General features: G+C 38.0%; 1 protein-coding gene across 3 annotated transcripts in view; it reads left to right on the top strand.

Moving 5' to 3' along the window:
- The window catches only part of cacna1ha (calcium channel, voltage-dependent, T type, alpha 1H subunit a), a 483986-nt gene that overhangs the window by 269264 nt on the left and 197363 nt on the right, over nt 1–17359 (top strand). For all 3 annotated transcript variants that reach the window (XM_034190926.1, XM_034190928.1, XM_034190927.1), the window contains exons 6-8: nt 1507–1666; nt 3649–3952; nt 9684–9776. In XM_034190926.1, the coding sequence (XP_034046817.1) occupies nt 1507–1666; nt 3649–3952; nt 9684–9776 (557 nt within the window). The remainder of the gene's footprint in view (nt 1–1506; nt 1667–3648; nt 3953–9683; nt 9777–17359) is intronic.

Here is a 17359-nt window from a genome sequence, read left to right as displayed (position 1 = left end):
AGTGTGCACAGGTACACACGTGCAAGACACGTGCACCACGTGTGTTGCTTTCACGCCACACTCGTGGGGGCACTTAGACAAATTTCACATCCAGCCCGAAAATGATCGTCTGCTGACTGTTTTCGTCCTAACAGTGCGAAAAGGCACACATTTTCTAAGTGCCAAACGAGTAGTGTTAGATGTGCGTGCGTGTCACCTGGAATTTGGCCGACATCTACCGCAAGAGGGATCGAATGGGTTCTCACAACCACACTCTGTCTTTCAGCCGCTGGTGTGTGCAGATAGTTGTAGTAACAGGTGTACGACACATTGGAGGTGGCTATGAATTTCCACGTATTGCATACAATTCCTGCTCCATCCGCACTTCCTGCGCAATTGGACCACATTCGTACTATGTGTGAAGGAGCCCTAAGGACCTTTCCAGAGAATATGTTCTAAAAACCAACTGCAGTAGCTTCAAATAATTATTATCAATGTAATTGTCCCCAAGCTGCTGTAAAACAACTTTTCAAGAATTTTTGAACAAGAGGGAAATTTTGAAATTTGTCTATAATTTGCCAATGACCACAGATCTAAATAAGGTTTTTTAAGAGTGGTATTAATCAACTGCAGATTAAAATATAATGCAATGCTAAAATACCTTCGGCCATATGAGCATAAACATAGGAAACAGAATTGACCTTTTGACCTCTTAAAATAGGTCAAGGTTATCCATCTTTGAATTTGTCCAAGGTCTGTGTCCCAAGAATTCTCCCTTTGAATTTGGACACCCTGCCAGTAATAAGACTGGGCTTATGCTGATCACAGACAGACAGACGGACGGACACCTGACCACACCTCATCTTTAGCAGACACAGACACTAGGCAATAAAGTGACAACTGATGTATATATATATATATATATATATATATATATATATATATATATACATATATATATATATATATATATATATATATATATATATATATATATATATGTGTGTGTGTGTGTATGTGTGTGTGAAGGCTAGATGGAGTAGAATTGTAACACCAATCCCAAAAATAGCATTAAAAAATGTGACATTTTATTGGGTAATCACATTTTGAATGTGATGGTATCATGATGGTAATCACATTTTGAATGTGATTACCATCATGATATTTTGAATGAAACGTTATGTGTACAGTATGTGGCTAAATATACTGTGTTTTCAGTTTGAAAATGTTGTGATATAAAGGGCTCAGAACACATTGCGATGGCCTGAGGAACTTCATTCTTGACCGTAACAATAATTGACAGCTGGAGATGGATAGCAAACACAAAACAGTTTGATATGCAATGCTTGCTGCAGGGAAGCTGTAAGTTCAAATCCCAGAAGATAACATAAATGTCATTTTCAGTATTGTCAGTCATAGTAAATCTGTGATTTACAAATGTCAGATATATTTACACCATATGACTGAGCGTAGGAGAAAAGCCATAATAATTCTATGTGATCTCTGTTCCTTGTATCCACTCTGCAGGTATGCGCATCTTGGTGACACTGCTACTGGACACCCTGCCCATGCTGGGAAATGTCCTTCTCTTATGTTTCTTCGTCTTCTTTATCTTTGGCATTGTTGGAGTCCAGCTGTGGGCGGGGCTACTGCGCAATCGTTGCTTCCTTGGAGAGGACATTCGCACGTAAGGAGTTTTAATGTCTGATATGAAAATATAAGCATTCATAGGCACATCTTTAAAACATATCATTTGTCTATTGGTATTGATTTTTTGTCGATAAAAAGTAGTTATACAGCAACTACAACTGACAAATGTAATGCAGTAAATGTCATCGATGTTGTTTTAGGGCTAATTCAATAAAATATTTGCTATTTGATGTGATATCACTGAGAATCTTGTTTTATTTTTTCTAAGGTGTAACTCCAGGTGATGTGTAAGAGCACAGCTGATGATAATTATGGCTAAATAACGCAAATTTAGCTCAGAGCAAAATGCTGTTTTATTCTATAGAAGCAAACAGATCTTTCTCTTTCCAAGTCATAGTCCTGGGTCTTCATTTATGTGTCAATCTTTCATACGTACAGATTTGTGTGTAAGCCCTGCGTATGAATATTGGTACACAAACTATGGAATTTACCAACTTCTACGTATGTTTCGAAATGTGTGTAAATGTACACACAGCTGTGACTGTACGTATGGACACCATCTCGTGGTAAAACAGGGAAACTGCAACTACAATGTACTGCTGCCACCTCAGTATGCAACCTCAATATCCACATATCTTTCTTTATTTCCTCGAATTAATAAGTACACATTTAGTAGAGTTAGAAACAGACATGTAGTCTTATTTGTATCAAAACCTAAAGAAAAAAAAACATCTGTGTGAACTAATTATCAGCTTTTGACTTCTTCAACAAGGACCTCGATCTCCCCCTCCACATAGCTGAAGCAGTGTCTTGGTGTAATTCCTCTGAAGGAGTATGGGGCCTTGGTTTCCACTGCTTACACATAGAGGCTGGCCATGATGTGGGATACTGGGGAGCCCATACCACATCCATGTTTCTGTCTGTAGAACCCCAACTAGAACAGATGGAGCATTTCTGGAAGAAGAGTGAAACAATTTCCATGAAATAAATAAGTCCATTTGACCTGACTCAACCTAGGTTCATTCTGGGATACGTATAGCAATAAATAATTGTCTACTTTATCTGTTAATTGGAAAGTTTTGTGCTAGTTCCTGTGGTGAAGTTGTTCATGCTGCCTAAAGTTTGTTAAAATTATGTCCATAAGTCACTCTGATGTCTAAATTAAGAAGCAACATGCAGCACCATGAGTGAATGGCTGTTACAAGTGGTTCCATTCAAAACTACTTATAGATTCATTGCCACTAGATACATTTATTTCTGTCATCTCAGTACTGTGGCCACACACAAACACATTGATCTCTGTTTCATAAAAATTTCTCATCTTTGCTCTCCTGTTCATTCTGGTGATGAAGTCTCTGTATGAATAGTGTGTGCATGTTGCTGCTGTAAGAACAAAATTCACTACACATGTTGAATTTTGTTCTTAGAGCAGCAGTTCCAACCTTTTCGATATACAGTTTGATAAATGAGGGCTCAGCAGTACACACGATTTACCATATTTCTTTTTTTGTAATAAAATGTTCAATTTTGAAAAAAAAAAAAGGTTAAGATTTGAGGCAATAATCCAAATATAAACCGTAATCTTGTTTTCAGTAAATAAATTCCGTTTGCGTGAATTCTTAATCTGTCAGAAAAAATGCTTAATTTTTGTTTCAAAAAACCTCAACCCTGAAATGAGCTGTTAAGATCATTTGAGCAAATCAGGTTGTTTTATCAAAACTCAAAATAGCTAAGATTATACTCAAAAGTTATCATATGGTCTGTTAATAACAATACTTGTTGCTGCTTCTCCAAAAATTCTAACAACATTTTTCTCAGAAAAGAACTACTGCCTCAAAACATTTACAATTACTCTAAATTGTCTTTTTAGTATATATGTTAATAATGTTGTCTACTTGTAGTTATACATCATAAAAGACCAAATATGAAAGGAACATTTAGAAAAGTGAAAGACAAAAGATATGTAATAATATGAAACATTTCATTCATGTGGGTCTTTCATTGTTCTTTTTTATCCAGAATATACAACATGTCCATCAGTCCTTACTACATGACAGAGGACGGAGAAGACAGTCCATTTATCTGTTCGGCTCCTCGTGAGAACGGGATGCTACGTTGCCATGATGTGCCACCCTATAGCAACGGCAAAGCCGAGTGCTTATTGGTTGCTCCCCACCAAAGTTTGGGTCCAGTTGGTGCCAGTGTTAACGGCTGTGTCAACTGGAACCAGTATTACAACGTTTGTCGCCCCGGAGAGCGTAACCCCCACAAGGGAGCTGTCAACTTTGACAACATTGGTTACGCCTGGATAGCTATATTCCAGGTAACAGTGACTTTTACAAGAACTACATGTGGATGTGAAGTTGTAGAGGCAGAAACATAGACAGCAGCATTTTATTACTGCTCAAAAAATTGTACTTTTGGACTGGAGTGTAGATCTTTGATGGAACGAAACACAGCCAGAGACGATATTAAACACTGGGCCAGTCAATAACTTCCCGCAGAAAATGTGAACACTTGAACACAAAGTCTGAGACATATATGCTATTGACAACTCTGATAATGAAATTGATGATGTTAATGTGTAATTTCAAGCATTTAATAGGAGGTCTCAGCTGTCACAAAAACCCAAAAAGCTCCCAGCATGCTTTGTTATTTGCTGTTAAATACACAGTAAAATCACCAGTGTTAAATTAACATTGACACTGAACATATGGTCCCAATCTGGGCCAGAGTAGGACCAGTGTTAATTTAACACTGGTGATTTTACTGTGTAACAGCCATAATCCTAATGCTTCTGGTTTTTGCCTCCAAAGGCCATAACAGTTGCCAGCGTTTGTGACCAACATCAAATTTTAAGTCCTGTGATTGTCTTGGCCAGTCACAAGCAGCTATGAAACACATCATCCAGGACACCAGGCCAGTTCCACGGTGTGGTGGATGCAGCACCACGCAACACCAATGCATGCTCCCAGACTTGACTTGCAGAATTAGGAGTTGGGCTACCAATGCATTTGTGTGGGTTTGATTCCTGGACATACTACCCATCAGAGTTCTGTATCATTCCAGTCCACCCAGCTGTAAATGGGCAGCCTATGTACCTTATGATGACTTGGTATCTTGCTTAATGCTGCAAAATCTGGGGATAAGCAAAAGTGCTAATGAGCAGATATTCTGTGCGTGTGTGAATTCACTTATTTAACTTGAAAACTGCTGTCAAGCTCCTGTTATTGAACTTTGTAAGCCTACGCATTGGTGAAGCTGTGATAGCACGGTATTGTTTTCAGAGATGTGTGTGTGTGTGGGTGGGTGTGTGTGTGTGTGTGTGTGTGAGAGAGAGAGAGAGAGAGAGGAAGAGATATGGAGACTGGACTTGATTAAGCAAAAGCAGCTGGATGGATTTCCTTCTATTTTGGTGTGAACTTTATTTGGATAGATATCAAGAGGTGATTAGATTTCAGATTGGTTTGGACAAAAGTCAAAGTCAAGGAGCAGAACCCAAAGTACTGCCCAAAACTTCAGCTTTTTTGGATGTTTCAACAACAAAGAAGCCTAGATGGATGAGTCAAAGCATACTCTATTGATGAGCATATATGTGATTGATTGGTATGAATTGACTTCATAATGAAGCATCAGCCCTCTGATGCTTTTGATTGAATACCTAATTGATTTACACTGTTGTTCCTCATCAGTAATTTTTTTTTCCAGATCCTAACATCCTGTACATTTAAACTAACTATTAACTGTCACAAGATAGTTTAATTTCCTATTCGAAATTGTTTTTGCTAACTCTATCTGACAGATGAATCCTCTACAAAAAAGACAATTTACCATATTTTTCAGAATGTAAGTCATACTTGAGTATAAATCACACATTTTTAAAATTTCTTTTATCATGTCTTTAGTTTGGGATTTTTGTTTATTGTTGCTATGTACTTTTTAATATGTATATTTCTTACTTACTTTACTATTTCGCAGACATGAAAGAGCGAATCTCTTCAGCAACTCGCCATGCCATTTAGCTCCTTCAGACTTTTTTTTAGTAAATGCTTCTGGGGAGCATTGGCATGGCTAAAACCTTCAGCTTCTGGTGGGATTCACCCCCCCCCCCCCGTCTCCCCAACTACAGCGATTTTAACCCACCTCCGTTTTAAGCATGTTTTTTTTTTTTTATTTGCCTCTCACATTCCTGGAAAGACCTCATCATCTCATTTACATCCTTTAGATTTTATTTTCAATAAATGATTCTGGGGAGCATTAGCATGGCTGAAAACCTTCAGCTTCTGGGGGGCTAAGCTCCCCAGACTCCCCCCCCCCCAACAACTACAGCCATCTTAACCCACTGCCATTTTAAGCATTTTACTTAATTTGCCTCTGGCATGGCTGTAAAGTCCTCACCATCTCATTTAGGTCTTTCAGATTTTATTTTCAGTAAATGATTCTGGGGAGCATTAGCATGGCTAAAAACATTCATGCAATTTACACACTAAATAGTCGCTGACTGACCTCATATGCTGTCAAGGTGCGCTGAATCTCACTTTAGCATTACCGGATTCAATGTCGACTCAACATGTAGCATTTCAGTGTTCTGTTTCAGTGTCGACTGTGCACTGAATTCCTGTAAGATCTCTATTTGTGTGAGATCTCCTCTTTCTCATTTTTTAAAATTTTAATTTCTTTTATTTTTTTGAGACAAAAAGTTACACAAAAACCTTACAGAGGATTAACATACTAGTGCAGTAGCTCGAGGAAATGTTCAACATTTGACATTTCCTGTTTCACTGTGGACTCAAAATTTGGCACTTATTGTTTCAGTGTCAACTTGTCACTGAATTCCTGTGAGATTCCACAAGATCTCCTCTATTGTCAATCCTGAAGTGTGAATCAATCAAGTGTGAATCCAGGAAGTGTTGATCTAGGAAGTGTTCAACATTTGACATTTCCTGTTTCACCATGGACTCAAAATATGGCACTTCCTGTTTGGGACTCCCTGTACCATGAGCGAGTTTGTGTCACTTCACTCGTACTATTCGCATTTATTCTTTTTGTATTTGAGTTTATTTTGTTTCATGATTGATTCCTTGGAAACTGCTACATAAATGGTTAATATGTATTTGTCACGGACATGACAAGCTAAGCTCTTCAGCATCTCACCATGTCATTTAGGTCCTTCAGACTTTTTTGAGTAAATGCTTCAGTGGAGCATAGCTAAAACCTTTCAGCTTCTGCCCCCCAGAACCCCGCCTTTTTAAAATTAATTAATTTATTTATTTACCTCCCACCTTTTTAAGCATTTTTCGTTTTTTGTCTACAATGTAGCCAAACTATCATATTGCAATATTGTCATATCAGTATGATATAAGATATGACTATGATTTCACACAACGTACAACAACAGTGAAAATTTTACATTCTTAAACAAAACAGTAATAACACCACACTCATTTTACACTCATTATAAGCTTAGGATGTTTCTGTGAAGGCTCTCAGTTGTCCAGGTAGTTTCCATAGTAGAGAAGCTTAAATCTTCGACTGGACTAGGTTGCTTGACGCAAGGACATTTCGCTTCAAATCGTAGAAGCTTCCTCAGCTAAAATCTTGCTCTTGTAGTCTGACTTCTGTCTGACCCTTGTAGAGAATAACAAACAGAAGCCACACAAGCTGGAGTTTTAAACCTAACCAGACCCCTCCTACCAAGAGGCAGACTGCTATCAGCTAGTGACTAAACAATTGCTTTAATTAGCACCAATTGTACTTTAGTTAGCGCACTCCTAATGACAGTAGCTCCCTGTTTACACTCCCTGAGTACCCCTGTTTACAATGGGGTACTCAGCTCAAAGCAGTTTCAGTCTTTTGTTCATGGTAATGAGTCATTCAGGTCATCAGGAGAGGCGTCAGTCCCATTGTTAGGTGGGACAGCTACCCTGTCATTAGGAGGGTGCTAACTAGAGCACAATAGGTGCTAATTAAAGCAGTTGTTTAGTCACTAGCCAATAGCAGTCTGCCTCTCAGTAGGAGGGGTCTGGTTAAGTTTAAAACTCCAGCTGTTGTGGCTTCTGTTTGTTCTTCTCTACAAGAGACAAGACAGAAGTCAGACTACCAGGAAGAATTTTAGCTGAAGCTTCTGCGATTTGAAGCGAAACGTCCTCGCGTCAAGCAACCCAGTCCAGTCGAAGATTCAAGCTTCTCTACTATGAGCTTAGGGTACAGTGCTCTCCCGAAGGATTGGAACACTTGGTATTTCACACATATTATGTTGGAAAGATTAAAAAAGAAAATAAGATTAAAAAATCAAAGCTTCACTGTGATAGAATCACCACGATGACTGCTCCAAGATGGCGGCGGTATTTCTTGCGCCTTAGCAACCAGTGCGGCGTCTACTCTTCTTTATAATGGCTATGTTTGTCTACCGTCAGTTTGGGGCTTTTTTCCCCACTGGGGAGATTTTTTTGTGCCATTTCTGTTTTGTGCCTCTGTCTACCATAGCGCGAGCTTCGTGCCGCTGCATGGCACTCCTCTCGTATCATAACTAGTATTAGTAGTAGTAACAAATACATGATTTTTTTGGTATACAAGTCACACTGGAGAATAAGGTGCAGGGCTGTGATTTATACTCCAGAAACTGCGTAAGATATACTTCTTTGGAATGTGCAGATATTTGTTGATAGTTTGGAAAGTCACCCTGGAGAAGCAAAGTGAAGGAGAGCCACATCCAGAGAAAGTCATCAGAAAAAGAAAAGCATTCCAGACTGAATGTTAAGTGAGGTGCCTCTAGGTGGATTATTATGTCTACAGCTTTATTCCATGTGTAAATATAGAAGAATTCAGGATTCTGAAAACAATTCAAGCATTGGATTTAAATTAAAGTTTACTTTGGGACTGACACACTGTTAAAAAAAAAAAAAAAAATCCTCCTGCATGATGTCAGTTACTCCACCGGCGGCATTCACAGGGAAGAAGTAAGAGATTCAGTTTCTGCTCATCACAGCACACACAGTACAATGTGTAGCCTGGCTATGACATCCAGCAACTTGTTTGGGATCTCTCAAATTTTCAGGATGTCTCAGTGACCAAACCAGCCATCTGAATCAGACAGGTCAACCAGGTCAGGGACCATGCACTGGAGGCATGCGTCGCTCCATCTATGAGCTATGGAGATAGCATGAATGGTCATGAATGGTATCTGCACAGGCAGACATCCCCACTTTTGTAAGTAACCATGTATGTGCCACAGCCAGGTGGAACATGTGTATACTCTTGGCTTAAAATAACTGCTGGGGTCCTCACTACTGATCATGCCTGCAGAAATGTGCCACATGGCCAAAATGTTATCAATCAACTGTATCAAATTAACATAAGCAATGTCAATATTCATGCTTGTACTCAAACCTTGCAGACCTAGGATGCATTGATGGTTGACATCTCGGGTGTGAAAAAAATACTGCTCCTCTTGCTCAGCAGCAAGTAACTGGGGCTGAATCCTGATAAGAATAATTCTTGCAAGCACCTTCCATGTTGGAATCCAGGCAGTCATCTTTTCCAATTCAAGACCAGAACTCATTCAGTACATAGGGATGAGGCCTGTTTCCCAGATTGGAGCAAACTTTGTTGACAATGCTAAGAGAGTATTGCAAGGTCAAACAATACAAATAAAGAAGTGAAAATCATTACAATTAAATCACTAGGGTAGGGTCTAGTGGTTAAGTGTACTTTTTTCCAGTGCAGAAGGTTTTGAGTTCGAACCCCCCCTTGCCCATTCTCCATACAATAAGGAGTTGCATCAGAAAAGGCATCCGACATAAAACCTGTGCCAAGTCAACATGCAGGTCCACCTCAGAGTTGTTATAGCTGCCCTGAATGAAAAACAAGAGAGTGCCCCTACATTGAGATGTCTGTGCTACATGAATAACCTCTTCAGTCGTTTGATGCTTGCTTGCTGCACATGTATCCATGTGGATATCACATTTTTTTAAAAGGAATTTTAATAATGGACAAATTGATTAATAACTCTTCATTGTAATACAGTCTATCTGTCTGTTTGTCTCTCTCTGTAGGTCATAACACTGGAGGGATGGGTTGACATCATGTACTATGTCATGGATGCACACTCCTTCTACAATTTTATATATTTTATATTGCTCATTATCGTAAGTACCTCTGGGTTTTTGCTTTGGTTTTAGATTCCTTTCACTGCTTTTGTTTCGATCAAACTAACTGTTGCAGTTGTCGTTTTTGGATCACATGGTTTGGTCTGATGTGATATATGTCTTGCAATCTCCAGCACAGAACCCCCCTTAGAGTCCCAGCCGAGATCTTCTTACAGTTATCTCTGGTTTATTTTGTTTGTGGTGTGAAAACAACCACAGGACTGCTTGATAATGAACATGATTACATTTAAACACATTGCTGCTCTTTAATTTATATGACCCATGTATATTTAAAATTTGATGTAGAGATTTTAGGTAACTACAGTAACAAGCCATCAGACAGAGGTGTGTGTTGAGTTGGTAGCCAACGTTACTGCTTCTTTGCTGTAACATTATTTTTCAAGCCATTGGCCATTATTTATAACAGAATAGGTCCATTGTCTGTCAGAATCAATATTAATCTACATTTATTTTCTTTTTTCCAAACTGTCAATGTGTAGCTTATTAAAATTATTCATTTTCAATATATATACTTGATTCAAAAACAAGTGTACAATCTATATATCTACATCAGCCTTTCAGAAAGAAGGGTCCACAGACCACTTTTTCACTCGCTCTGACTGAAACATTCTCTCTGCAGCCAGGAAGAAAATGCATCCAAACTCCCATGTAAAATCTGTACCATCTTTATATTGGGGGGGGGGGGGGGGGGGTGTTTTGCGGGATGGTGTTAAATAGAACCCTGTCTATAAATCTTGATAGATAGATAGATAGATAGATAGATAGATAGATAGATAGATAGATAGATAGATAGATAGACTGAAAAACAGCAGATTAAGAGATTGAACTTTTTTCAACTTACCACTTTGAGCATCTGCTGCAGATGGAAAAGTGCTATTTAAAATGCAGTCAGGCTGATGTCTTGAAACTCACACTTACTTGAATACCACAATGATCCACTTCATGCAGCTTTGTACATTTTCCACTATCAAGGCTTAAAAAATGTCACACATATGTGTAAATGCAGCATAACGTAATGATATACGTATTTCCATACCAACTCAAAGCCATATTATAGTGTATCGTATGAATTTTCCGAATGGTGTCCACCTGGAGGTCTCTCACAGTTTCTGGAAAAATTTGATGCAGCAAAGCTCCAAATCGTTCAGACATTTATTCGAAATAAAAATCTGACGAGAGGGGTGGACCACTGCTCACACAAAGCCTGCTCACAGGCGAATGACGCAACCGACAGGCATGAAAAACTCACGCATGCGCACAAATGTTCAAGCTTGGCTGATGCAATCACACGTGATTCAAATTCATATGGTTTTTGCAAAAAATAAAAAGGTGGGATACTTTTGTAACAGACCTCGTATAGTTTTTGAGAATATTGCTGCCATCGCACAAGTGTAAATTTCCATTGCTAAGGACAGTGACACAACCCTTATTGCTGATAACAGAGTGGGAGGCCTTTTTCATCTTTAGTCCAGAGCACAGGGCCTCCATTTCTTCAACGAAAAAAAACCCTGAAATACTGAACACAATACACATTCTCACTGTGTGATGATCTAATCTAGATGCCGCCGAGCACAGAGAAGTCAATGCCACTTCTGGACAAGGTTAACATAAGAATGCTTTTTTGCAGCATAAAGCTAAGTCACATTTGCGAATGTAACTTCATATGCTTGATGATGGTCTGCTGAACTAAACCCTTACCCATGTGGTTATATCAGCTATTGATGAATTACGGTCCTTGATGCAGTGGATTATTGATCACGAGTATTCAGCTTAAGCTTGTGCCCTGAAATTCCTTCAGATTCCTTTAATCATTTAAGGATATTATGCAGGTTCAGGGTCACCTGATCCAGCCCTAACTATAAGCTTTAGCAAAAAGGAAAGTTTTAAGCCTAATCTTAAAAGTAGAGAGGGTGTCTGTCTCCCTGATCTGAATTGGGAGCTGATTCCACAGGAGAGGAGCCTGAAAGCTGAAGGCTCTGCCTCCCTTTCTACTCTTACAAACCCTAGGAACTACAAGTAAGCCTGCAGTCTGAGAGCGAAGCGCTCTGTTGGGGTGATATGGTACTATGAGGTCCCTAAGATAAGATGGGACCTGATTATTCAAAACCTTATAAGTAAGAAGAAGAATTTTAAATTCTATTCTAGAATTAACAGGAAGCCAATGAAGAGAGGCCAATATGGGTGAGATATGCTCTCTCCTTCTAGTCCCTGTCAGTACTCTAGCTGCAGCATTTTGAATTAACTGAATGCTTTTCAGGGAACGTTTAGGACAACCTGATAATAATGAATTACAATAGTCCAGCCTAGAGGAAATAAATGCATGAATTAGTTTTTCAGCATCACTCTGAGACAAGACCTTTCTGATTTTAGAGATATTGCGTAAATGCAAAAAAGCAGTCCTACATATTTGTTTAATATGCGCTTTGAATGACATATCCTGATCAAAAATGACTCCAAGATTTCTCACAGTATTACTAGAGGTCAGGGTAATGCCATCCAGAGTAAGGATCTGGTTAGACACCATGTTTCTAAGATTTGTGGGGCCAAGTACAATAACTTCAGTTTTATCTGAGTTTAAAAGCAGGAAATTAGAGGTCATCCATGTCTTTATTTCTGTAAGACAATTCTGCAGTTTAGCTAATTGGTGTGTGTCCTCTGGCTTCATGGATAGATAAAGCTGAGTATCATCTGCGTAACAATGAAAATTTAAGCAATGCCGTCTAATAATACTGCCTAAGGGAAACATCATTGTTTAATTTTTTAACCACATTCCTTGCCTTAAATTGCAGCATGCTTTAAATGCAAGAATGGATGTATATTAACACCTGAAATGAAGTTGACAACACACAATAAAATATCTTGGGTTCATACTGTCTGCAGTAAAATAGAAGCCAAGGTATAAAAACCACTGTACGTGTTATGCATTTTACATACTCTCCCAATGTTTTCTCGTTTGGAGTTGTACTTGGCAGTACATTTTTTGACCTCTTTCACAACTTTATGTTAATTTTTTGGGTCTAATGATGGTTTGTTTCAATAGCAATCACAGACCTTTTCACTTCATATTGACATTTATCAACAAAACATTACAACTGTAACACACAAAATGTGATGTGGTTTCTACACTGTTAACCCGGTGGATATAAATTCTTCCAAATAAAACTTGAAAATTTACTTTAATTTATCATAGTGGATTGCTTCAATGATTGTAACTGTTAGTATTCAAATATTTATGGACCTGGAAGTATTTGGTAGGAAGGAAGCATTGTGTTTAACATTTTGAAGTATATTTATGATGACTGTGTAACAGTTCTTAAATTGTTGGTCTATCAGATATTAGTTAATACCGCTGCTCCTGTACAAGCATCTTTACTGCAATATGGAATCTGTCCAAACACAGTTTTATGAGTAGTGCAAGGTTTGTGGAGTGTGAAGCAAGTAGCTCACAACATTGAAGAAAGAAAGGAAAAAACCCTTAGTCCCCTGTCCTAAACTGAATTAAAGGACATTTCTTTTTCTGTAAAATGTACTTATGGGGTTGGGTTGGATAAGCCATCCATGAGTGTTTCAGGCTAATGAACCATGAAGCTTTCTCAGTGGCATTTGTGAAGACCCTTTTTGAAACACGATGATCAAAACAGGTTTTTAGTTCAGCAGATAGGAAAAATAATTGCGCATTTTGTGATAAAAGCATGAAAGTTGGCATATATATATATATATAGATATATAGATATATATAGATATATATAGATATATAGCCAAAGGTATTCCAAATAAAAGTGGATATCGAGCTGTCATGAATTTTCAATATGTCAACAGCTGGAGTCAATTTTCAATGTGAAAATTGAAAAATGCTCCAATTGTATTGAAAAATAACCAGATTATTTGTCTGATCATAAACATTTCAAAAAGATATAGTGTGGACTATCTATGACTGAATGTTATGGAGTTATGTGGTAAAAACAACAAAATTGTGGCAAGGGTCAATTTTAGATTGTACAAGGGTCAAAAGCTAAGGTTGCTCCAATTTTGCTAAAAAGTGACGGAAATTAATGGAGGTGCTAATTCGCCCTATTGAGATATCCCATAATCCCTTGCAGAGAGTCACTGCAGTCAAAATAACATAGATAAACCACATGACGACAATTGCAAATGAACATTATACTCCCAAAATTTATTTTTTTAATGCTTTTCATTATGTTAATAATAGACTGCATGCATGATACCCTGAAAGCTTGCTTTAACAAATATTCCAAATAATCCGCTGTCTGCTATGTTTAACCTACATAGGTTAAACATCGACCCGATGGGCAGGCGTGCACGATCCCAGTGCGACATGTAGTGCACGCGACGGTGTCATGTGAACAGGAACACAATGTGATACAGTACAATACAGAACCCTATGGTTAAATAACCCTGGTTAATTAAAAAAAAAATCCACTCACAGAATTCGAACCCATAAACTCTACCACTTTACCACTTTGAAACTTTACCACTGTGCTACAATCACTGTCTTTTAACAGGAGTGTGAAATGGCTAAAATCAACAAGCAGATGATTGTATTTTTTTAAGAGGAAAAAGCAATGTGATAACTGACCAAACAGCGTTTGTTATGGTGTATTTATGCTGATACAAGACTGAAAGTGGCGTATTTGTCACACAGCCCTCACAGCTCAACATACGTGTCCTGTCAGACAGACGTGACATTCAGATCGCCTGCTGCGTGTCCACATAAACTGATGGTCCATTTCTCCAGCCCTTTGCAAAAGCGATATATGTTTTTATGTATTTCCATGTGATGACAGCAAGCACACGTGTGTCTGTCAAAACATGAGACATGTTCTGCAGCTGTGTCATTCAGGACCAGAGATGTCTCAACAGCTGTTGCCAGCCAGCCACGCCCCCTGTCCTGTCAGTGCACAGACCAAGATGTCACTGTGTGATCAAATGAGATATGCCTCGCCTGCGGGAAGTGCGCGAATCACACGCACAGATGTATTGGGGCAGGGGAGCGTAAACCCCACAACAGCCCTAGATTAAAGGTCCACGTTTGAAGACATTTTTTATACTATTACTACTAGTAATACTACTTATAATAATAATAATAATAATAATAATAATAATAATGAGGAGAAGAAGAAGAAGAAGAAGAAGAAGAAGAATTTCAACAATTAAAATGTTTAGAAAGAATTTAAATGCTAGAAAAATGTTACAAAGAGTTTAATAGTTACAAATATAAACAATGTAGATTTGAAATTGTACAGTAGTGTTCAGAATAATAGTAGTGCTATGTGACTAAAAAGATTAATCCAGGTTTTGAGTATATTTCTTATTGTTACATGGGAAACAAGGTACCAGTAGATTCAGTAGATTCTCACAAATCCAACAAGACCAAGCATTCATGATATGCACACTCTTAAGGCTATGGAATTGGGCTATAAGTAAAAAAGTAGAAAAGGGGTGTTCACAAATAATAGTAGCATCTGCTGTTGACACTACAAGCTCAAAACTATTATGTTCAAACTGCTTTTTTAGCAATCCTGTGAATCACTAAACTAGTATTTCGTTGTATAACCACAGTTTTTCATGATTTCTTCACATCTGTGAGGCATTCATTTTGTTGGTTTGGAACCAAGATTTTGCTTGTTTACTAGTGTGCTTGGGGTCATTGTCTTGTTGAAACACCCATTTCAAGGGCATGTCCTCTTCAGCATAAGGCAACATGACCTCGTCAAGTATTTTGACATATCCAAACTGATCCATGATACCTGGAATGCAATATATAGGCCCAACACCATAGTAGGAGAAACATGCCCATATCATGATGCTTGAACCACCATGCTTTACTGTCTTCACTGTGAACTGTGGCTTGAATTCAGAGTTTGGGGGTTGTCTCACAAACTGTCTGTGGCCCTTGGACCCAAAAAGAACAATTTTCTCTCATCAGTCCACAAAATATTCCTCCATTTCTCTTTAGGCCAGTTGATGTGTTCTTTGGCAAATTGTAACCTCTTCTGCACATCTTTTATTTAACAGAGGGACTTTGCGGGGGATTCTTGCTAATAAATTAGCTTCACATAGGCGTCTTTTAACTGTCACAACACTTGCAGGTAACTCCAGACTGTCTTTGATCATCCTGGAGCTGATTAGTGGGTGAGCCTTTGCCATTCTGGTTATTCTTCTATCCATTCTGATGGTTGTTTTCCATTTTCTTCCACGCGTCTTTGTTTTTTTTGTCCATTTTAAAGCATTGGAGATCATTGTAGATGAACAGCCTATAATTTTTTTGCACCTGCGTATAAGTTTTCCCCTCTCCAATCAACTTTTTAATCAAACTACACTGTTCTTCTGAACAGTGTCTTGAACGTCCCATTTTCCTCAGGCTTTCAAAGAGAAAAGCATGTTCAACAGGTGCTGGCTTCATCCTTAAATAGGGGACACCTGATTCACACCTGTTTGTTCCACAAAATTGACGAACTCACTGACTGAATGCCATACTACTATTATTGTGAACACCCCCCTTTTCTACTTTTTTTTTACTAATAGCACAATTTCATAACCTTAAGAGTGTGCATATCATGAATGCTTGGTCTTGTTGGATTTGTGAGAATCTACTGAATCTAATGGTACCTTGTTTCCCATGTAACAATAAGAAATATACTCAAAACCTGGATTAATTTTTTTAGTCACATAGCACTACTATTATTCTGAACACTGCTGTACATTGTACCATGACAGTGATGTCAATAGTTAAATATCAGGTCAAGAAAGATTTATTTATTTTCCTTTTTTATAAAACAAGTATTTATGTCCATTAAAGTCAAGAAAGGGTGACTATAAAGTGAGTATTGGCAAAACGGGTTATCGTTTTCATGTTGAGGTGGTGGGCATGTTGTCGGCAGCTGCTGAAAGTAACTAATAAAGTAACTAGTAATCTATCTTAGTTACTTTTAAAAGTGAGTAATCAGTAAAGTAACTACATTACTTTTTCAAGGAGTAATCAGTAATTGGATTACTTTTTCAAAGTAACTGTGGCAACACTGGTTACACCACATATCTGACATAAAATTATGTTACAAATAAAATCCCATTAAAAATAACTGAATAAAAATAAAGGTAAAAGTAATGATAAAACATAAAATTGCTCAAGGTTCCAACAAGTCCAGCGCATTTCAAAAGAACAGAACAGTAAAAACAGTAAAAATCCATGTGCAATAGCTGCTACTGCTTATTCAGTTCAGTAACAGCAGCAGGAACAAAGCTATTTTACAAAAACAGCGTTTTCAGTTTTAGAAGTGTTTATTTTTTGCTGGCTTTTACATATATGACAAAAAGGTTATATTTACACACACGTGAAAACAGAGTTCACAGCTAGCCGGCCAGTGATGTCACCACGTGGATGTCCATGAGATGTCTTGTAAAACACTTCAGAGGTGTTATGAAGTTCCAAAAAAAGTGTTTTTAGCTTTAGAAGTGTTTATTTCTTGCTAGCATTTACATAATATATAATCTAATATGACAAAGAAGTTATATTTACAGACAAACTAAACTGAGTTTGCAGC

Source organism: Thalassophryne amazonica, chromosome 16 (assembly GCF_902500255.1).
Source record: "Thalassophryne amazonica chromosome 16, fThaAma1.1, whole genome shotgun sequence".
NCBI classification, from domain to species: domain Eukaryota; kingdom Metazoa; phylum Chordata; class Actinopteri; order Batrachoidiformes; family Batrachoididae; genus Thalassophryne; species Thalassophryne amazonica.
Note: the sequence above shows the minus strand (reverse complement) of the source record. Positions and strands in the feature narration are given on the sequence as shown.